General features: G+C 58.6%; 11 protein-coding genes across 12 annotated transcripts; 7 read left to right on the forward strand and 4 right to left on the reverse strand.

The window, feature by feature from the left end:
* Window positions 1-221: 221 nt before the first annotated feature.
* Window positions 222-730, forward strand: IUM83_11271 (uncharacterized protein; the record flags this gene model as incomplete). The annotated part of the gene is made up of 3 exons (XM_067935819.1): window positions 222-406; window positions 492-589; window positions 672-730. The coding sequence occupies 3 exons, from the start codon at window positions 222-224 to the stop codon at window positions 728-730; spliced, it is 342 nt and encodes a 113-aa protein (XP_067785096.1).
* A 160-nt stretch (window positions 731-890) lies between these two features.
* IUM83_11272 (uncharacterized protein) lies at window positions 891-3609 on the reverse strand (the record flags this gene model as incomplete). The annotated part of the gene is made up of 6 exons (XM_067935820.1): window positions 891-1187; window positions 1249-1599; window positions 1670-1738; window positions 1812-1847; window positions 3321-3456; window positions 3527-3609. The coding sequence occupies 6 exons, from the start codon at window positions 3607-3609 to the stop codon at window positions 891-893; spliced, it is 972 nt and encodes a 323-aa protein (XP_067785052.1).
* Window positions 3610-3725: 116 nt separating this feature from the next.
* Window positions 3726-4808, forward strand: IUM83_11273 (50S ribosomal protein L13; the record flags this gene model as incomplete). Of its 2 annotated transcripts, XM_067935821.1 has the most annotated exons (2): window positions 3726-4565; window positions 4613-4621. In XM_067935821.1, 2 exons carry the CDS (start codon window positions 3726-3728, stop codon window positions 4619-4621), a joined length of 849 nt encoding a protein of 282 aa, XP_067785056.1. The 2 variants fall into 2 exon arrangements, with proteins under 2 accessions (XP_067785056.1, XP_067785057.1); XM_067935822.1 differs by having other exon boundaries at window positions 3726-4808.
* A 1352-nt stretch (window positions 4809-6160) lies between these two features.
* On the forward strand, window positions 6161-7333 carry IUM83_11274 (50S ribosomal protein L13; the record flags this gene model as incomplete). Its single annotated transcript, XM_067935823.1, has 1 exon — window positions 6161-7333. The coding sequence occupies one exon, from the start codon at window positions 6161-6163 to the stop codon at window positions 7331-7333; it is 1173 nt and encodes a 390-aa protein (XP_067785051.1).
* An 85-nt stretch (window positions 7334-7418) lies between these two features.
* IUM83_11275 (RxLR effector candidate protein) lies at window positions 7419-8681 on the reverse strand (the record flags this gene model as incomplete). Its single annotated transcript, XM_067935824.1, has 1 exon — window positions 7419-8681. The coding sequence occupies one exon, from the start codon at window positions 8679-8681 to the stop codon at window positions 7419-7421; it is 1263 nt and encodes a 420-aa protein (XP_067785080.1).
* A 2381-nt stretch (window positions 8682-11062) lies between these two features.
* On the forward strand, window positions 11063-13256 carry IUM83_11276 (Multidrug resistance-associated protein 1; the record flags this gene model as incomplete). The annotated part of the gene is made up of 2 exons (XM_067935825.1): window positions 11063-12904; window positions 13110-13256. 2 exons carry the CDS (start codon window positions 11063-11065, stop codon window positions 13254-13256), a joined length of 1989 nt encoding a protein of 662 aa, XP_067785046.1.
* A 1913-nt stretch (window positions 13257-15169) lies between these two features.
* Window positions 15170-15568, forward strand: IUM83_11277 (ATP-binding Cassette (ABC) Superfamily; the record flags this gene model as incomplete). The annotated part of the gene is made up of 1 exon (XM_067935826.1): window positions 15170-15568. The coding sequence occupies one exon, from the start codon at window positions 15170-15172 to the stop codon at window positions 15566-15568; it is 399 nt and encodes a 132-aa protein (XP_067785055.1).
* Window positions 15569-15636: 68 nt separating this feature from the next.
* On the forward strand, window positions 15637-16780 carry IUM83_11278 (ATP-binding Cassette (ABC) Superfamily; the record flags this gene model as incomplete). The annotated part of the gene is made up of 4 exons (XM_067935827.1): window positions 15637-15959; window positions 16020-16224; window positions 16297-16365; window positions 16448-16780. The coding sequence occupies 4 exons, from the start codon at window positions 15637-15639 to the stop codon at window positions 16778-16780; spliced, it is 930 nt and encodes a 309-aa protein (XP_067785050.1).
* Window positions 16781-16806: 26 nt separating this feature from the next.
* On the forward strand, window positions 16807-18011 carry IUM83_11279 (uncharacterized protein; the record flags this gene model as incomplete). Its single annotated transcript, XM_067935828.1, has 2 exons — window positions 16807-17249; window positions 17318-18011. 2 exons carry the CDS (start codon window positions 16807-16809, stop codon window positions 18009-18011), a joined length of 1137 nt encoding a protein of 378 aa, XP_067785054.1.
* Window positions 18012-18068: 57 nt separating this feature from the next.
* Window positions 18069-18779, reverse strand: IUM83_11280 (Rab28 family GTPase; the record flags this gene model as incomplete). The annotated part of the gene is made up of 1 exon (XM_067935829.1): window positions 18069-18779. The coding sequence occupies one exon, from the start codon at window positions 18777-18779 to the stop codon at window positions 18069-18071; it is 711 nt and encodes a 236-aa protein (XP_067784917.1).
* Window positions 18780-19221: 442 nt separating this feature from the next.
* IUM83_11281 (Nonsense-mediated decay protein Upf3) lies at window positions 19222-20985 on the reverse strand (the record flags this gene model as incomplete). Its single annotated transcript, XM_067935830.1, has 6 exons — window positions 19222-19281; window positions 19356-19753; window positions 19833-19920; window positions 19988-20050; window positions 20143-20262; window positions 20347-20985. The coding sequence occupies 6 exons, from the start codon at window positions 20983-20985 to the stop codon at window positions 19222-19224; spliced, it is 1368 nt and encodes a 455-aa protein (XP_067784918.1).
* Between the last annotated feature and the right edge of the window lie 116 nt (window positions 20986-21101).

A 21101-nucleotide genomic window follows, 5' to 3' on the forward strand; every position in this document is an offset into this window, starting at 1 on the left:
CGCCGCGCCTTGTCAATCAGCTGCGTATCTTGTCGGCTAGAATGAAGTACTGAATGAGTAATTTACGTGTAGATGACGCATTGATCGCAAATATTTTCAGACGAATAGAAGGTACAATATGGAGACTAGTTTTGAAGTTTTAATCAAAGTAATAGGCTATAATTCTAAATAATGTGCGGTCCTCAATTCGCACTCGACAGTCAAGACTTGCGACCAGCAGCATGAACGCGGCGCAGGCGCCTTCGCAGAGCAAGCGGCCGCCCGAGAAGGGCTCGTTCCCGCTGGACCACTACGGCGAGTGCAAGCCGGCCATGAAGGCGTTCCTGGCCTGCATGCGCGAGCACGGCAACAGCCACATCGACTGCAAGAAGCTGTCGGCCGACTATCTGCAGTGCCGAATGGACAAGTGCGTGGTGCCAGACTCAGAAGCTGCAGAGGAGGAGACATGATGGCCTCACTCACTCACGCGTCTGGTGTGACTAAATGAGCAGGGGTCTGATGCAGCCGGAGGAGCTGGAGAAGCTCGGCTTCCACGAGGAAGGCATGAAGAAGACGTGGACGAACAAGACCAACGAGGGCAGGAAGGAAGGTGAGGAAGGACCACACACACAGACGCGTCAGAGCTTCGATAGCTGAAGCTAACGATCGTGTTTCTTTCCGTCTGGGATTAGTTGAGGGCTTTGTGGCAGGTATGGGCATCAAGAAGCCGCGCTACGACAAGAAGGAGTAATAGCCTCTGCCCTTTATTCTGTCGCTGTCGCTGTCGCTGTCGCTGTCGCTGTCGCTGGCGACTAGAGCAGCATCTCGCTATAGTAGATATCCCTCCTAACCAGACAGACCCCAATTCCAGAAATCAAAACTAGGGGGCAGCGAGCCACATCGCTGCTGCTCTATTTCCCAGCACGGCGGCTCGGCACCGTCTCCAGTTCCAAGATGCGCATGCGCAGCGCACTTATTTCAGCCGCAGCTTCGCGTGCGTTGGTCTGCAGTTGCTGCTCTAGGACTTGGACTCGTACGCGTAGAAGCGCCTCTCGTGTCTCACTGCCACCGCTGTCTGCATCGTTGGTGTCGAGACGCTCGACGCCAGGTACGCGTTGACGTGGTGACCGCTCCGGTGCCTCCGTTGATTGCTGCGCCACCGTCTGCTCGAATTGTCTGATCACTTTTTCCTGCATGCGTACCGCTTTCTGGCAAGACATGGTTCGCTGTGAGTCACCGCTCTATTGGGATCTCACAGATCAAACTCACCTTCAAGGTAGCGGCGTGTTGCTTGTCGCGCTGTAGACGCTGAATTAGGGCTGCCTGTACAAGATGCGCCTCCTGCAGCTTGGCGTAGCGTGCCTCTAAGTCGGCGTACGAGCTCAACGACTGCTGGGCATCTGCAAGTTGCTGCTTCACGGCCTGGTACTCCTGATCCAGTTCCTTATACTTGGAGGCGAGTAGAGAGAAGCGGTGCGAAGCTGCCTGCACGGGGAAAATGCTACCATGGCCATTGGTGGGGGCTAGAAGCTCCGCTAATTGCTGCTGCTCTCGACGCTGTGCAACCTCAACTTGCTCACTGAGCTTCCGTAAGTGTTCATCTTTTTGGCGTGCTGCTCGCTGCAAAGGCATAGGCTCGAACGTTAGACATATATTTGACAGGCGATCGTATGCAGTTGACAATGCTCACCCGCAAGGCCACAATTTCCAAGCCACAGGTCTTGATGGCGGTTAAGCGCGTGTCTAACTCATTCTGAAGCTGAAGCGCAGGCAGGAAGTCCGGGTGAGTATCGTCTTCGTGAATAGTTTTTCCTGCAAGGCAAATAACGTACCCGTTCTGTCTGAATGCGCTGTGCAGCTCCCTCCGCCTGGAGGTGGGCAAGCTGTTCTCTCAGCAGCGCATTGGTTTCGGCAAACTCTCTGCTGTGGACTTGCGTGATCGAGTTTGGCTGGTCTTGCTGCTGGGCTTGTATCGGCACGTGCTCAGGGCTTCCATTAGAGGAAGACTCTGCCAATAGTTCTGCCAGAATGCTTGACACACCACCAGAATCGCAGATCGAAGCTACGGGGTGACGGTTGAGTCCACGCAGAAGGGCTCCCATCCAAGTGGGTGTTGGTTGTGGAGAGCGCTTCCAGCGATTCGTGCAGACAACTCGTCGAGCTGGGGTTTCGTCTACAAATGTCGTCCATGCTGCAGCACTCCACCAGCGCAGGCGTAAAGCGACGTGGCCCAGGATTCGTGAGCTGTCGCCATCGAGTTCTATTGGGATCACCGTGTGGCGTACTGGCGACCCATCTTTTCTAACAGCCTGGGCGAGAACAGAAGAAAGATTGAGATGACCATTGCCGATGAGTGTGTGGGGCGCTGTCGATGTCTTAAAGAGGGCAATCTCCACTTCAGGGCCAGCAGTGTCTTGGTTGCTCCCCTCTGGTACGGCAAAATTAAACGGGAAGAACCATTCGTAGACCCCTGTAGCGCTTCCGGTAGCCGAAGACGACGATGGAGTAACACCAAGCATCGTATTTTTACTCGGTGCATCAATGGTGACAGAGTTTGGCGTTGCTAGTGCTTGGCCGTCGTGAAGAAGCGTGAAATGATTTTCGAGTACCCCAAACTTCTCCACATGCTTGAAAAGGGGTGACTTGGTGTCTGCATCTGTGTGAAAGTGAATTACGGCTGCAAGACTGTTGCAGTCGAGTGGCAGTCCCTCATCTTCGCTGCCAGTGGCGACAACTGGAGTGAACGATTCCACCAGTAGTTCTACCTGCTCCAGACTCGCGACTTGGTTTCGAGACGACGCGTGCAAGGACACATAAATGCAAGCAGATGGAGTCTCGCTCGAAGTAGTCTTCGAGTCAACCGGTGGGAAAGCCAGCGCGAAACGTGTCTGCTGTAGCTGGTAGTCGAGGTTGGCCAGTGGAAGCACGCACGTCGCGAGCAAAAAGTCTTCCTGATGACTCGCCCCGCGCTCCACGAGCTCGATCTTCAGACCTAAATGTGTGCTTGCTGGAAGTGTACCTGCTGCCACCACCAAGACGTCTGCTTCCGGTAGTGGTGAGGGTGTTGCTGCTGCTCCTGTTGGATCTCCTTGATCCGGTTGGTGTTGCTTTTCGAGTGAAGTCCCGATCAATCCTGGCGGCAATGAAATGGCGAGGACTTCGTTCCACGAAGGCGACGTGCTTCCTTCTACGACGCGCGTTGAGGCGTAAGGAGAACACGTTTGCTCGTACAGCACTCGGCCTTCTGTATAAGAGGATGTTGAAGCCGATAAGTCCCCCGCGTTGTCGCCGGCGCCCTGATGGCATTGCACGAGGTCGGGGGACGCGGCAAAAGCGCCCACCGAGGCCACCACGTAGGTGTTGAGTCGTTCCAGCTCTGTCCGCGCGTCCTTGGGGACTAGAGCATCTAGATGGCGGCCGAAGTGGACGAGAACCGCCAGCAGGTCTCCTCCTCTCGCGCCCGACGCAGTAAACGGTCTAGTCGTGAGAGAGTCCACGCTGTTAGTCACCGATGACACACCCAACAGGCAGCCACTAGGCCACGCACCGCGTGTTCCGGCGGTGGTCTGCACCGACTGTGGCGGCCGGCTCCTCGGGTTGCAGCGCCAGCGGCTCGCGCAGAGAGGACATGCATGCCCCCTGCCTGGTCTCCTTGGCGGCGTCTCGTCGGAGCTCGCGAAACGGCGTTTGGTCGAGATCTTGGCGTTGAGAGGCTTCGAGTGGGGGCCAAGCGCTGGCAGCCAGCCATGACGTACGACTCGGTCGCGCTGGGAGTGGTCGCGAGCCCGGGGGCGTCGCCGCGAGGCTCGCACCACGTGCACGAGTTCTTCTACTACACGCTCGTGTTCCCCGTGCCCTCGGTGCGCGAAATGCTGCGCGTCACCTACGGCGGGGCGTGCGAGATGCTGCGCGGGGTGACGGCGGGAGGGTCAGGCCGTGAGGCTCGGGCGATCGACGAGCTGCGCGCGGCCTGGGAGGCCAAGTTCCGCTCCGGGGCGCCCATGGCGCAGGACATGATCCCGTTCTCGGCCCTACAGGAGCTCCTGCGGGACGTGATCATTGCCCGCTTCTCCGCTTTGCCAGGGATGACGGTGCGCTCGCAAAGAGAGAGTCAAGGCAGCGGGCGGATACTGCTGAGCTTCCGCCCGTCCCCGGCGCTACTGAGAGCCACGGCGGAGCGACTCAATGTGCGAGTGCCGTGCTCGATGGCGCTTGAGCTCGGCAAGGAAGGAGCGAAACTCTGGAGCCAGGCCGAAGCGCAGGAGGAGATCTACCGCCTTTTCCTGGCGGGGAAGATCGCGGCGGACGATGCGCAGATCTTCGACTACGAGGACAGCGGGATGTGGTCTCGTCGGCTGCGAGCCTTGCAGCGCTTCTCCTCCAAAGTCGCAGTGCCGGCCGAAGAGGATGCAGTATATCTCCCGTTCCGAGACCTAGCGGCGCTGCGCTATGTCTACCGGCAGATCGACGACGAGGGAGACGGAGGAGGCGACGTGGATGGGAGCACCTTGTCGCCGTTTCGTGTGGCGGATAAAATCCGCTTAACGAAGGCGCTGATCGACGCCGAGTTCGACTGCGACGCACTGGTGGAGCGCGGGCTACTGGAACATCATCTGTGTCCGCACACGCACAGAACAACTGACGTGGACACGTCCCTAGATGTCCTTCGAGTGCAGTGGGGGGCGCCCCCAAGCCCTTGGGAAGTATTCTATGGCATCTTCACGTGGTTCCGCAAGGTAGAACCGGCGGCAGATCCTCTTGTTCACGTTCGAAACTACTTCGGGGAGCAGCTCGCAATGTGTACGTTCGCCTACCTTTTTCGGAACTAGACCTGCCTATTGATTCTTGGTGCTCACAAGTGTTTTTTCTTCGTGTAGATTTCATGTTTGCTTCATTTAACGCGGATGCGCTGAGAACTCTTGGTTTTCTGGCGCTAGTGCTTGGGCTTGTATCGTCGAAGACGTTCAACGCCCGTGAAGCAGAAGCTGCATTTTGCTTGTGTTCGTGTGCTTTCCTTGGCATTTTCGTGCGCAAGTGGGAATTACATGAAGCTCGTCTTGCCGCTCGTTGGTCTGGTGGCACCCCCAGAGATGGCGCCAATGCAGTTAACCCGCTGTTGCAGTTACCAAGGCCTCAGTTTAGAGGACATATGCGACGAAGCCCTGTGACCTTGCGCCTAGAGCCGTACTTCCCTGTTGGGAAGGCTATCGCTCGTCGCCTGATGGCAGCGTTGGTGCTTGTTGTGGTGACCTTGGAGCTTGGGGCGAGCAATGCTGTGCTGGTAGCGAGCAATCGTTTTCAGAGCCTCGCAACTGAGACGGCGTCACGATTCAACGTGGCGTTAGGCGTTATCGCGTTGATCAGCAAGTGTGCAACACCGCATCTTGCGCGTTGCAGCAGAGCACTGACCGACTGGGAGAATCATCGTTTGCAGCGGGACTACGACTCGCAGCTTACGTTCAAATTTGCAGTGCTGCAGAGTGCCAACAGCTTTGGTGCGCTCTGGGGACTTGCATTTTTGAGACCTCTGCGGTGTCGTTTTGCCGAATGCCGAAGTTCCAATCACGCTGAAGTGAATATCTCGAGTCACGATCAAGCCGCGCGTCTGTTGCTGATAATGCTAGGGCTTGACGTAGCTTTGGCTATGTGGAGTCTTCGCTGGGCCCTTTGGCGTATGGTTTGTGGCGTTGAAATGCGGAGTCATGGTGTGTCGACAGAACTGTCAGTGAGGGTCTTCCGAAAAGAAGAGCATGCGCATGGAGGTCCTACCGGTCCAACTGCAGCGCTACTCACTTCGACTGCATTGACGCCGACCCCCATCGGGTCAAGTATTGAAGACGACTTGGTGTTAGCACCATACGAGGGGGTACTTTTCGATTATGCTCAGGTGCTGGTGCCTCTGGGTTTTGTGGCTTGGTTCGCGCCCTTAGCTCCGCTTTCGAGCTGCATATTGGCGTGGTTTGTCACGGCACTGCAAATACGCGTTGATGCACACAGCTTATGCTACGATACGCAGCGCCCCTTTCCGATCCAGGCGCTGTCTCTTGGTTCGTGGCTCAGTTACCTACACGTACTGCGAATTGGTGCTGTCGTGCACTCCACTGCTTTCATGCTGATGATTTTACTGGATACGACCCCTGCTGACCTGGACAGTAAGACGTTCGAGCAACGAGTGGTAAGCATGGGTGCTCTGTTCGCTTTCGTCGGCTGGGTAGCCTACGCGTTGCAGGACCATCAAGATCTTGCTGAGAGGCGTCGTCTCATGGCGTTGAGGGTCAAGCAATCCGCGCTCGAGAGTAAATATCTGGGGCATCTGGGCACGCATCTTGCTGCAAGTGCCAAGGCGGCGTTGCCTGCGGGGCGGGTGTTCCTCAATGGCGTGCCGCGCTATGTGGTAACCGGTGACAAGGGCGAGGAAGATGCTGTTGAGGAGCTACGTGACCAGTGGAGACAACAGCAAATGCAGATGCTCGCACTGGAGAAGAGGATAGTGGAGATTCGCGACAGCGACGAAGACTCGACCAGTGTGGGCGTGCTATACGTGGAGGTGCAGGGCGTGAGCTTGCTTCCGATTGCCTCGCCTATCAACTCCTACGTGCAGTTTTGTGTGCAGTCAGGAACTGCGGGGACCGCTAGTGGTAGCTCACGAGGTGACTCTACGAGTATCAAGGGTGTGGTGAAACCATCGGGTGGTCGCACCGCGGCGCCATTGTCGACGCAAATGGCCAATACGTCGGTGAGCAAGAAAAGTCGTTCACCACTGTGGCACGAGAGCTTTGAACTGCCCGTGACAGCTCTAGGGGACGTGCTAGCGCTCCGTGTGTGCGAGGGAGGTCCGATGCTCTCCTCGATTATACAACGCCGGGTTTTGGGCCGTGCACAGCTCGCAATCGAAGATGTTGTCACGCGCGCGAGTAGCAATGTGCTTCCTCCCGCGGCCGTACCAACGACACCTGCAGTCACGGCTAGCGCAGCGGCAGCAACGGAGACAAAGTCGACCAAGCCAATGTCTCCTCCCCCTTCAGCCTCGTCGTCTGAAGATGAAGTCGAAGTAGGGGACATCACTTCACGCCGGCCTTCTGTGCCAAAGCGCCGTTCATCGAGCTTCAGGCCCTCCTTGCGAGGAATAGATGTGCCTATGGCGACATACGAGTTGCCATTGGAACTACCCGGGGCTCTACGGCGCACGAAGCAAGCCGAGTTGGCGAAGCATGGACCTCCAAGACTGGCGCTGCGCTGTGGCATTCGTCTAAACGAGCTGGGCTCGCTGCTCGTGCAGCAACGTCGACTACGCGAAAAGTTGGCGCTCGTGCGCTCGCAAGAGGTTCAGCTGGCGAGTTGGGGAGGACTTTAACGTAGTGAATCTGCAACCGAGTTGGTGAATAACTTAAGACGTCCATTGTGTGAGGTGGTCTATCTACCTGGATTGCTAGGCTGGCTCAGCGGAGCTCCATGGACTCGCGGACCCAGAAGAACGAGGGAGATTCCTGGCCTTCCCTAGCGCTGTGGATTTGGCCCTGCTGCTGCTGGTGGTCCATGTATTGCTGCTGAGCATGCAACTCCCACTGCGCCCTTGCCATGGCGTGCTCGTTGTAGACGCGGCCAGCGCTGTCACTGCCAGGGCTCCCTCCGCTGCTGTCTGAGTCGTGCTCCGTCATGTACTTGGACAGCGTCCGCTTGCGAACCTCCGCCTTCATGTTGGTGACTCCCACATCGCTGCCACCCCTGCCTGTGATCCTTCGCATGAGGTAGAGCATGGAGATGGTCGGGAAGACGTTCGGGATGATGTTGTAGAGTATCAGGTACACGACCATGGACATGGCTGTCCCGGATTCGTTGAGCACCAGCGCCAGCAGGCGCACGACGTCCGAGACGATGAAGATGAAGATGGCGAGCATGAGCTGGTTGAGAGACTTCTCCACGCTGCTAGCGGGCACGGTGCCTCGCGCGCGGAGCAGGCGGCGACGCAGACGGAAGCCCTGGTAGCCAAGCAGGACGCCGTACGCCAGCACGACGAGGACGCCTGCGTAGGTCAGCACGGCCCGCAGCGAGCTGCTCATAAAGCGGTACTGGCCGTAGACGTCGTCGCTGTATTCGGAGAGCAGGATGGGCACGAGCACGCCCCAGAGCACCAGCAGCGCGTTGAGCACGGTGACGAGCTTGGTGATACGCTGCCGCGCAAGGCGCTGTCCGGCCGAGACGACGCCGGCCCAGCAGATGGCCAGGTACGACTTGCAGAAGGACAGCAGCAGCAGCGCGTAGAGGCGGCACACGTACATGACCTCCCAGTTCTGCCACGTCGGGTACCAGATCCACTCGACGGCCTCGGGCAGCTGCAGCAGCGTCGCCACCAGCAGCGTGGCGTGGAAGACCTTCTTGGCGCCACGGCTCGAGTGGCGGAAGTGCAGCGACGTGCGCCACGCCACGGCCAGCGACAGTGGCACATACATCAGCAGCGTCAGCCAGCCGCAGGCCCGCAGCGCCGTGAGCTGCCGTTGCCGCAGCGTGTCGGAGCCGTCCTCGTCGTCCGCGGCGAAGGTGGTGGAAACGTCCGTCGTGGCGCCCTTGGCTTGTGTTCCTGTTCCTGTGGCGTCGCTCATGTTGAAGGCGGAGGCACCCGCCGCCGTCAGAAGCACAAACAGCAGCAGCAGCGGCGGCGGCGGCCGCAGCACGCGCGCAGGGCCCCCGAGCGCGACGGCCATGACTCACTCCGTGCTTCTACTGCGCCAAAGCTGAACTGACTACCCTTTCTCTAGCTGTCACGAGGGTACGGAGCGCGCCACACCAGTCGAACACCATTTTCCCCCACTTGCAGTTTGTATGGGAGGTGGTGCGGCCATATGCCGCCCCATCTTGGGCCCGCTCGCGAGCCGCACCGGCAGTGCAACGCACGCGCTTTGCCGCCGCATGCCGCGCAGATCTCCGCGTGCGAGGGCCCTGGCTGGGCTCGAGGGCCACGGCGATGAAGGGCGTGCTGCAGTCAGTCGAGCGATCGATGCCTGCGACTGCAGCTTCTCGGGGCCACGTCGGCGGGCGAGCGGGGACCGATGGTCGCTCGAGCGTCGGGCCGCGCGGGGCGTGTCTAATGGCCCGCTCGTAGAGACGGGAGCGCGGCGCCCTGCGTCGTCCTGCCGGCGCCAGGACAGCCGGAGATCGCCGCTCAAATCGACCACGCGAGCTCCCGGGCCGGCGACTTGCAACACCGAGGGCGGAACGGCCCCATCCGACTCATCTGCCGCTGCTGCTGCTGCTTTCCGCGCGATCCTGCAGTTTATACATGGGAATGGCGTGCAAGGCAACTGCAACCCAGACGCTGCGACCGACGCCAGCGCATGCAGCCGGTCAATGACCAGCGCCGCAGCGCGCAGGAAATCATCCCGAGCTGATTCGCGTCGGACATGTCCGCCTCCTACTGTTGCTTTGGTACACGATTCCTAACTGTTCGTCAGGGTTTCTAACCCCGACCTCATGGGTCGGAACTCTTTGTTGCAAAACGGGGAGGCAACAATGGAAGGCGAGCAAGACTACAGCACGAATAAGTTGATGGCTACTACAGCCAGCACCGACTAGACTCACAACTAGCGATGGATACACACTGATAGGGTGCAATCATGCTATCCAGTCGACACGCATATGCTGCTGTGTTTCCACAGGTGGTGTTGTGCGCGCGCGTAGGGACTCTCGCTCACAGTTATCCCTTTGATAATCGCTATGTTGCGTACTCGTTCAGGCTTGTGTTTGCACACCGCGTATTAATAGACCGCAACCAGGGATTGGTAGTAAAATCACGATTAGAACTACACCCTACCATTACTATAATATCAATATTACTAATATTAATACAAATTACAAGTATAGCTGTTAGTACTAACATAAACTTAGTAGGAAAAATCACGATATTAGTACTAAGCAAACTACAAAAATCAGACTATATTCCAGGATGAAGTTCAAGGTCAATATCTTCAAAGGACATGCGAAAAGGGTGGCAAACGGGTGGTTGCCGAGCGGATCCGTGATATTTTCCCGCTCATTTTGCGTTTTCCTCCCTGAAGATCGCAACCGGGTCCGATGAGGTGCTCCAAGGCAGATTGCTGTTTGCCTGATGTGACAGAAACGGCGCCGTGTTGCATCTGCGGTCATCCTGTTCATCGTGTCTGGAGCAATGAACTCTGGGGCGAGGATGATTTTTCCATATGGTACGGCAAGCACTACTAGGGTCCATGCTTTGCCAGCATCGAACGCGGTCACCTCTATGCGTAGATTTTGCAGTCCAGTGTGCATTATAACCTTAAGGAATAACGATCAACCGGACGGTGAGCAAACAGTCAAGGGAGGTCTGTGTCGAGTCAGATTACGGAGGTGGATGAAGCTACTCTCGCGGAATCTGACAACCTTACTCAAGCAACAGCTAGTCATAAATCTGGTGTTGGGATTCCGCCTGGTATTGGTCATTACAACTATGGCCTGTGGAATGTTATTCACATGCGTTGCTCGTCAACAGCTTTTCAAGAGAAAGTCTTTTCGACAGGTTCGTTTATTATGAGTCCTCTCTGCACACGTGCGAGCAATGAGCGAGCCCAGCGCCAGCTAAATCTTCATCACAATGACGAAGAGATCGAGCGGATGAGGAAATGCGAGCGAAATCTGTGGTAAGACCGTTTTAGTAGTTTAATTTTACTATTAGTAACTTGTTTTCTAGTAATATCACGTTTTCAACGCACCCAATTGTTAATATTAATACAGTTAGTTAATCAAAATCGCCTCCCCAATTATTAATATTACACTAGAATGCAGCTCTTTCATTTCGTTTTCTAAAGAACAGTTTCGAGTGGTCTCATTGACTACTTGACTTTGTACATGCATGGGTCTTGAGTTGTGGCGTCGATCGAGCTGATTTCCACGCTCGACAACACTACATGAAAGGCCTTCAGTGAAACAGTGAGAGCCAACGCTTTCTATTCGCGTTAGAAATTCGGGGGCGCAGTTAGAAACCATGTACCAGAACAGCGGTACGAACGGGGCATCTGCCGTCGCGTATCAGTCAGTAGCCGAGAGAAGCCACGAGCGCAGGATCCCGGGACGCATGCTGCCGCCGATCTCGCACGTGCGCCGCAGCAGCGCCAGCGCCGGCAGCGACGTGTACGCGCGGGCCTCGGTGCTGTCTGCGGCGTCGACCGCGCGCTCCGAGCGCCAGCCGCTGCTGGCCGGCGCGCCGCCGCCGCAGGTGTTCGCGCACCCGGTCGAGTGCGCGTCGCTGAGCAGCCGCCTGCTGCTGCAGTGGGTCACGCCGTCGGTGGCGCTGGCCAACCGGCCGCCGGCCCGCGACCAGCCGGTGGCGGCGCCGCAGTTCCAGCAGCAGCGCCGCCGCCGCCGCTGGAGCGCCACATCCTCGTCAGCCACGCGCGGCCTGCAGCAGGCGGACGTCTGGGAGCTGCCGCCGCCCGCGCGCGCCGAGCCCGGCGCCAACGAGCTGCAGCGCGCGTGGATCACCAGCGGCTCCCTGTCGCTGGCGTTCGTCAAGTCCCAGGGGCTGCAGTTCGCGGGGCTGGGCGCGCTGCACGCCGTCGCGCAGCTCTGCGACGTGCTGGGGCCCTACGCGCTGTTCCAGGGCGTGCTGCTGCTGCAGGAGCAGAGTCAGGAGGGCCGCGACGACGACGAGACCAGGCGCGGACTGCTCTTCTGGCTGGGCGCGCTGCTGTTCTCGAGGCTGCTGCGCGCGCTGCTGGCGGCCTTCGTGCGCGCGGAGCTGCAGACGTCCACGCTGAGACTCACGGCGGCGCTGCAGAGCCTCGTGTTCCAGAAGGCGCTGAGGCTGCCGAACGCCTCGGTGCGCGAGGCCGACGCGCTCTACAGCGCAGATGTGGCGCAGCTGCTGCGGGGCGCGGCGTGTCTGCACGAGCTGTGGGCGGCGCCGCTGATGCTGGCGCTGATCGTGACCTTGATCGAGCAGTTCGTCGGTGTTGCGGCCTGCGGGGCGACCGTGGGCGCTGTGGTGCTGACGCTGGTGGCAACGCAAGTGTTGAACCAGCTCCAATTCCGATCGCTGGACCGACTGCGGCGGACACGTGAGGACCGACAGAGCTCCGCAAAGGACATGGTAGACGCCATGCCTGCTGTCAAGCTGCACGCGTGGGAGCCAGCTGCAAGAGCACGAGTGAATGCCACACGTGGACGAGAGCTCGCGGCTCTGTGGCGGTTCCAGGCGCGCGGTGCTGCTGAGATTGCGTTCAACTTCGCGATTCCGGCTTTGATGACCACGATGACGTTGGCAGTGGGGTATCGTTCAGCCACGCACCCTCTCACCCCGGCATCTGCGTTTGCTACGCTGGCGCTTGTGCGTCTCATGCAGACGCCAATCCGAACTCTTCCCGAGGCGGTGCTAGGTGCTCGGGCCTCTTGGCAATCGCTGCGAACTCTGTCGCACTTCATGGACCAGGAAGAGTTGAACCCGTACGCTGTTGCACGACGAGATAGTCTGGGGATGGTAGCCAAGTACGACCCACAGGATGTCGTTGTGGCAGTTGAAGACGCCACATTGGGTTGGGCTACTAACGGCCCAGTCGTGTTCCAGCACTTGGACGTGACCGTGGGCGCAGGAGAACTACTGGTGGTTCATGGACGTCCTGGTAGTGGCAAGTCATCGTTTCTCTCGGCGCTGTTGGGTGAAATGCAGGCACGTGACGGAAGTGACGGAGGCGGTGGGCGTGTGTATGTTGGTGGATCGGTGGCATATTGCCCTCAGCAACCATGGCTGCAGCAGACTCTGTCTGTGCGTGACAACGTGCTCTTTGGCCTTCCGTTTGACCGCCGCAAGTACCAGCGCGTGCTTGATGCGTGCGCGCTCGTGAGCCCACTAGCGATGCTATCTTCGGGTGACCACACGCTTATTCAAGATTGGAAGCCAACCCCAGCACAGCAAGCACTCGTAAGTTTGGCGCGTGCTTGCTACAGCGATGCAGATGTGTATTTGCTAGACGAGCCATTGGCACGCATACACCCGAGATCCGCGGCACGCGAGATCTTTTCCAGGTGCTTGTTGGGCCTTCTACGCAATAAGACGCGAGTGATAGTCACCACTCGCGCAGAGTTTATCAATTCGGAGTTTGTGGACGACGCTATCCGCTTTGAAGATGGCGGTCGGCTCGTTCACACCCGAGATATTTATGAAGCTAAGGGCCGTAAAGAACAAGATGGAGACGAGGACAGCGACATTGACGAAGAAGAGCCCCGAGAGGATAGCTGGGTCCACTGCTCTGCTTCTGGTGTCGACGTTGTAAGTACCAACGAGGCGCCATATTTTCCGACAGAAGAACCAGCAAATATCGAATTGCTTTCGATGGAGAATGCTATCAGTACAACTCGCACCTCGTTGAGTGAAAGACCGCTACGCGAGTACCTTTCGTGTGAAACAACGACAGAAGCTGACTGGGGTGAAGGCGAATGGCTGTACAAATCGATCCGGGCCTATATGCATGCCGTTGGTGGTGTTCGTATCGCCTTGGTTCTCTTCGTTCTGCTGTTAGTTTGGCAAGCTCTCCAGCTCCTTAGTGAGTTGTGGGTCACCTATTGGGTGCGTTCGACTGCCCAGACGAGCTTGGCAGCAGATCAACTCATTTATGCATCTTTGGCATTGGGTGCTGGGCTTCTGGCGGTTGGTTATTCGCTGGGTATTGCTGTGGCGGCCGTTGAGGGAGCACGGCGAGTCTTTTTATCGCTAGCTTCTGCATTCCTACATGCCCCGCTGGTTTTCTTCGACGCCTTCGGTGCTGGGAGTGGTAGAGCGCGGTCGAAAAGGCTCAGCCTTGCTAGGAGACGCGAACTCGAGCGAGCATTCATTGACAAGGATCTCACCGATTTGGATACAAGACTACCTCTTGCAGTTGGCGCTGTACTAGCACTGGGAGTCTCAACGTTAATAGCGCTACTGACAGTCACGGTGGTGACACGTTACTACGCAGTATTATTGGCGCCAGTGCTCTACATGTATGTGCACGCTGCGAGATTGTACCTGCGACCAGCTCGTGACCTGGTCCACTTGGAACGCACGGCGCGGCAAGCTGCACGCATGCATGCGGCTGAGTCACTAGGAGGAGCACGTGTGGTGCGAGCTTTTGGATTGGCGCATGTCCACCGCGTGCTTGGTCACCATTTCTGGCTTCTGGATATCGCTGCTCGTGATGCCCACCTTGGCCTGCATATCGATCAGTGGCTAGCGTTGCGGGTGCAATTGTATGGCGCTGTCATCGTGGGAATTGTGACAGCTTCTTCATTCTTGGCTCTCCGACACACGCTGAGCGCAGGCATGATAGCGTTTGCTCTCTACGAGGCGTTGGTAGTAGATGGTGGAGCACTCGAGTCGCTCGTTCGCGCGTGGACTTGGCTTATCCCGGTGCTACCTACTGCTGCCCGAACACAAGCTGCGGTGCGAGGAGCAGAAGTGATCACGGAAAACGCAGCGTACTCGACGTCAGCAGCCAGACGGGCATCAGCACCGCTTACACCGAACGAAGTAAACCCCTCTTTGTCGTGGCCTACGAAAGGAGATTTGCGCTTCGACGCTGTGAGCTTCCGTGACCCGGCGGCTGCCATTATTGACGAGTTAACTGACATGTTCGAGATCGGCGACGGCGGTGCACCACCATTAGCACTGAAGGCTGTGTCTTTCCGTCTCCAAGCTGGCGAGAAAGTGGCCATCCTTGAGTCGTCTGCGGCCTCTTCGGTGTCGTCTGTGGGCCGCGCCTTGCTACGCGTACATGAGTTGACAGCAGGGCGAGTTGTGGTGGATGGAGTCGACGTTGCGACTTTAGGATTGCGCACGCTTCGCTCGCGCGTGGCCTGCGTGTCAGCAGCAGCACCAAATGGTGCCTTGTATGACGGTTCGGTGCGCACTCAACTTGATCCGAGCGGCTCCGATATTGAGGATGAGCGGCTGTGGGCTGCACTACGTGTCGTGGGCCTTGCGAACAATGTGGCCACGCTGGACGGGCCTTTACCAGGTGTGTCGGCGCTCCGGCAGAACCCCACGAAGCGGTTCCTGCTGAGTTTGGCTCGCGCACTACTGATCGAGCCGTCCGTAGTGGCCCTTGCGTTGGCACCTGTGCTGGTTGTGCCAGCGCAGGACGAGCTGCAGTTGGAGCCCGAGCCACAGTTTGCACTTGACGACGCCACGCTTGAGATCCTTCAGCGTGTCATGCGTGAGGAGCTCCGCGACTCAACCGTGTTGCTACTATTGCCTTCTGCGACGGCGTCTCCGCAGCACGACCAAACTCAGCGAGCAATCTTGCTGAATGATGTGGACCGCGTGCTGGTTGTCGTCGATGGGGAGATGGCGGAGCTGGGGACGCCTGCAAGTCTGGCTGCCCAGGACCCGGATCGGCTGGAGACACTCACCGAGGTGCCGAGTAGATTGGAGCTGTCTGATCTTGAGCACCCCAGTGAAGATGCTGGCGTCGGAGTACCGCAAGAAGAAGGAGACGAGAGCGAACGTCCTACGAGCGATGCCGAGTCGGTGACGAGTGGCGAGTTCGTGATGGACACCACAGACAGCGCAGTCGAGATGGATACGGATAGTGCTGCGGAGACGGAGTAAGGTGAAGTTGCGAGTGTGAATAGGAATACTAGCTATTTTATAAATCCACATAACGCTCCTGCGATACCATGGGGAACCGCTTCTCGAGGAAGAAGACCAAGCAGCAAGCGTCTGCTGCTGGGGCAGCGGCAAGCCAAAAGGAAGCTGTCGTTGCTGTATTAACCTCTGCCCCTCTGGTGTCGGAGCTCTCGGACAGCGGAGCCCCAAAGGACGAGAAGGTTGAGGTGGTGCTGCCGCTGTCAGCTCGTCAAGCGCCGCCGACTGCACGCGATGGCAGCGAAGGTAGCCCCGTCGACTTCTTCCGACGCTGCTACGAGCTGGAAGAGGACCCGTTCACTCTGTACACGCAAGCACTTCTGCTGAAGGATCAGCGCGAATTTGCGGCTGCCAGGTAGGGAGGCGGGTGTGTTGAGCTTCTTGCGGGGCTGACAATGATGGCGTTCTGCTTCAGCGAGCTCCTGCGCTCCTTGCTGTCGAATGCAAGTCTGACGATAGAGGCCCGCAGCCACCTGGCGCAGTGCCTCATCGCCCAGGACCCAGCGCTGAGCTGGTGCCGCGAGGAGGCTGCGCAGTGCCTAGAGGACGTGATAGCGGCGACGAGCTCTGCGTCCAACAACGCGGACTCCTTCCACTCCATCATGTATCGCGAGAGCTTGGTAAGGCCCAACCACTTGCAGTCTCCATGGGTAAGCCCCGACTGCTTAGTCTTGAGCTGCCTCTGTGTGTAGGAGCTGCTGGCCCACGTGATGATAGCAGACAAGCGCTTCGCCCGCGCTCTACAGCTGCTCGATGCGCTGGTACGGAAGGACGGGCTGGCCTCAGTCCCAACGCCCAGCTACTTCCAGGCGCAAACTAACAGGGCGACTTGGTCTTGTGCAGCAAGCAGAGCTCAACTCGGACGCCTCCGTCTCTGCGGCCCTCCGACAGCAGCAGACGCTCGTGAGCTTCCAGCGCGCGTTCTGCCGCTACGCTCTCGGCGACTCGCCCGACGCCGTCTCGGCCGAGCTGCTGCGTGTGCTGCCGCAGAAACTCGAGCCAACGAAGGAGGCGCAAGCCCAGCAGCCCGAGCAGCAGCAGCAGCAACAGCAAGAAGAAGACGAAGCACCAGAGCCGCGCGACCCGCTCGAGGGCATCGAGCTGCTGCTGCACGCCGACGCAGCGAGTCTGCGCCAGGGCTTGGCTCCACTTCAACTTGACCCTAAAACAATGTAGCCATCTTCATACTTGATCCCAATTCAATGGTGGGGCTGCGCTTCTCGGCGTCCAAGGTGGCGCTCGTGACGGGGCTGCACGACTTCGGCGACCCGGCGGAGCAGCTGCTGGACTGCGTGTACCAGGACCGCGAGGAGCTGCTCGCGCGCGACGCCGCGCGGCTGCGGCTGCGCGTGGTGAGCAAGGACGAGGTGCTGGAGCTGCTGGTGCGCAAGAGCGGCGCGGCGGCGGCTCCGCAGCTGCGGGCGGCGCTGCGCTGGGCCAGGGACCGCGCGGCGCCTGCGCACGTGGAGGCGGCGCAGCGGCTGCTGGCGGGCGTGGACCGGCGACTGGCGGAGGCCCAGCAGAGCAGGAAGCTGGCGCAGGGCGAGGCGCGGGAGGCGCGCAAGCTGCTGGCCGGCGAGATCCACATGAGCGTCGGGGCGCGCAACGAGTCGCTGGCTCTGCAGGCGTACGAGCGCCAGACTGGGTGCGTGCGCTGGCTGCTGCACTCTCGGTGGGCGCTGCTGACTGTTTCTCGCTCTCTCTGTGCTGCAGCTCCAAGGTGCGGCTGACGAACGAGCATTTCTACTTCCTCACGTTCCCAGCTCCGCCCACGGCCGATGGTGAGGAAGCTCTCGTGGACTACTCGCTGCTGGCGGAGCAGAGCCAGCGCACGGTGATTCGCAAGAGGCAGTCTAGACAAGCGGCGGAGTCTGTCGCGACGGTGGATTTGACGACGGAGGACAGTGACGAAGACGAGAGCGTGGAGGAGGAAGAATCTCCCGACGGCTACTTCTCCATCTGTGGCATGGTGGACGGAGTGGCGGACGCGCTGACTATCTCGGCAGATGACGAGTGGGGGTTGACACCCGTCGTGGTGGAGGTGAAGAACCGCGTGCGCGGGTTTCGCGATCCGCCGCCGCTTTATGATCACATCCAGCTAGCTGTGTACATGAAGATGCTGGGCGTCGAACACGGCGACCTGGTGCAATGCATGTACGGAGCCGACTCCTGCCCGAACATCCAAGTGTCGCGAGTGTCGCTGGGAGTTGCCCCCCTCTGTCTCCCTGCAAGCTCAACAGAACAACGACAACGGGACATTTGGACGGAAGTGATCGTACCGCGGTTGTATGCTTTCACCGCTGCAGTACAAAAGCTACGAAACGAGGAGCTCCTGCGGCTCGCTTTCCTGAACGGCACTGAAGAAGAGCGCCTCGCAATAGTGCGTGCTGAGTGTGATTTTTTGTGAAGATTGTCTGTTAAATACAGCTTCCGAACCATGAATCGCTGCTATGCTGACATCTACCTACATGATGAGGCATCGATGTTGCTCCATCTTGCGAGACTTCCGCGCCTCGTTGGCTCTGTCTTCAGCCTCGATTTCGTCTGCCATTGCCGTGCGAGCCTCCTGTTCACCCTGACCTCCATTGCCCGCGTCGGGTATCACCGCACGGACCACTTTATCGCAAAAAGAGAGCTCGAACTCGGACACGCGGATGTTAGCAGCCGCCGCCGAAATGCGGTACACAGTCTTGAGCACGTTGTCGCCGCTCTGTGCCGATACAAGGAAGCCGCCCAGCAGCCCATGCTTCCGGATAAAGTCGTCGTGCTTCTCGTTTGAAATGACACGGTGGGCAACGAGGTCCGTCTTGTTCCCTACAAGGTACAGATTCATCTGCTTCCCGCCATTCTCGCGTGCCACTCGCAACCAGTCCTCGACATCGCTGAAAGACTGAGCGTCCGTGACATCGTAACACAGAAGCACCACATGCACACCGAAAAGATACTTGCTCAGCATCTTGCTGTTGATCGTCTGGCCGCCAATATCCCACACCTGCAGCACAATCCGTTGGTCACGCGGCAATTGGAGCTTCTTCTCGAAGAAGTCGAGTCCGATAGTTTGCTTGTACACTCGAGCGAAGCCGTCGTCCACAAAGCGCGCAATGAGGCTGGATTTCCCCACCGAACCATTCCCAAGCAGCACGAGCTTGATCGCCGGGTCACCTCGAGCCTGCATCTCAACAACCCCACCAACTATTATAGCAGGATGACAAGAAAACTAAAGCGCAGAGAACGTCGAGAACAACCTCGATTGTTGCCTTCCTAAAATAGTCAAGCTGCGTTGCCTCTGGGAACGACCCACCTGCCAGCCAGCATGACGCAATAATGTCCGCATCGCAGCTGATGAAGCCGAATCAGTCGTCTTAAGAGCGTTGACACACGTGTGGCATCCAGCCAGTTAGTCCAGGTGCTTGCCAGAGCCAACTTTTCCGATCGCCAAACATGCTCGTCACCACTTGTCCAAGCTAGTGAGTACACTGCGTACATAGGACGATGGATTCTGCTCGCCGGTACTTGTTTCAACTGCTTGCTTTTCACACCCCGCTGCTCAGCAATGCTGTCGCGCCCTTGGGCTTTTCCATGTCGGAACAGATCGCTCAGATCAGACCCAGAGTCAATCAACTCTTGGCAGCCGTGCCTTGCGCAGTTGCATCCTTCGGTGCAAACACCTTTTTCTTCTACCGAGAGCAAACACCGAACACACACATGAGTACCGCATTGACAACAACACATGCCAATTCAAACAACGCACCCGTTCCCCCTTGTTGTTCGGCTCCTTCTTGCCATTGTTTCCACCCTTACGGCGTGGATGCGGCTTTGAGTCTGCCTTGCCTGCGCCTTCACCGTCAGCCCCATCACCATCTTTACCCTTTTTGGGGTTGTTGCGTCCACGGCCACCGTTCTTCTTTCCGAGTTTTGGAGCACGTTTCTCTGATCCACGCTCCGACGGAGCTTCCGCAGATGGTGTCCCGTTGGACTTGGCACTAGGAGCAGGAGTAGAATCACCGGCCATTGCACTTGCTGCAGTAGATTTGGGGGTCATAATACGCAACATTCCAGGTTGGTTTGGCTCCGGCTTGGCCGATTCCTGCTTCGCCGAATCCTTTTTCGAGGCCGGTCTTCCACGTTGCTTGCGGTTTTTGGCCGAATCTAACACAGTCACAACAATAAAATTAATCACTGGAGTTCACTACCATCACTGCAAACTGAATCGTAATGCTCGCAATACCTTGAGCGTTCGTCGCTTCGCCGTTGTTTTTCTTTTGACGATCCTTCGACGCCTTCAACTTGTCTTTCGTCGATTTCTGCTTCGAACCCTGAATAAGCTCGACGTGATTAGTATGTCTAGCGCGGGAGTAAACTGGTGCAAAGTACAACACTCACATCCTTCTTCCCCTTCAGCCGACGCGCGCCGGATTTGTCCAGCGACTTGCCGCCCGATTTCCCCTGAAACACAGCAGCACAATGCGATCTCTCTTTAGTAAAAAAAACACAGAGCAGCAAAGCACGCGCAAGTGGATACGGTAATAGCCACGCACCTTGCCCTTGTCGCGGCTGTGGACTTTGCGCTCGTTCAGGTACTTGACCAACGCTGCCACCGGCTTCTCGACCGCCTCGCCCTCCGCCATGTCCACGACTGCCTCCGCGCTCGGGAGTTTCTGCACGAACACGCATAATATCATCAGTCAGTCAGTCAGTCAGTCAACTCGTCTCTCTCTCTCTCTGTTTCTGTCTCTACGCACGGCTTTGGGCTTGGCCAGCTCCTCCAGGAAGGCCAGGAACTCGGGGTCTCGGTCGATGGTGCCGACCTTGGCGTCCTTGCGCTGCTTCTCGCGCGGGATCTTCTGGAAGGGCGCGAACTCGACGTCCAGCGGCTGCGCGTCCGCGCCGTCCTTGGCCTCCGGGTAGAACGGCTGGCCGTGCAGCGACGCGATGAGCCTGCGCGCGCGCTCCGGGTCCTTCTTCATGTCCAGGTAGAGGCGCGCGGGCGTCGGCGCGCGGTTGCTGCTGCGCTGGCGGCCGGGCACGAAGCGCCAGACGAACTCGCCGCCCACGCCGTGCGCCTGCAGCAGCTCGCGCGCCTCCTGCTCCGAGGCCGTCGGCGGGATGTTGCGCACCACCAGCTTCTTCAGCACCGTCGTCACGGCGCGCGTGGGCCGCGCGGAGGCGGCGGCGGACGCGGACGAGGCCGCGGAGGAGGACGAACCCCCGCCGCGCCCCTTGCCGCCGCCGCAGCTGTTGCCGCGCTCGCGCTTCTTGGGCGGCTTCGCGTTGGCGCTGGGGACGTCGCTGCTGCTGCTGCGGTCGGCGCTGGGGCGGCGGTCGCCTCCGCGGCCCCCGCGCCCGCGGCCTTTGCCGGCTCCGCGGCGAGGCGGCGTCATGGCTCCGAGCTTGGGGCTTCCTCGACTGGCTGGGTGTACCCGATGCGTGGTACCTCTCGGCTCGTACTTAGTGCGGCCATGTACTGACCTGGTTGCCGTTGAAGTTTGATGGACTC

This window comes from Phytophthora cinnamomi, assembly GCF_018691715.1.
Source record: "Phytophthora cinnamomi strain GKB4 chromosome Unknown Contig83, whole genome shotgun sequence".
Lineage (NCBI taxonomy): Eukaryota > Oomycota > Peronosporomycetes > Peronosporales > Peronosporaceae > Phytophthora > Phytophthora cinnamomi.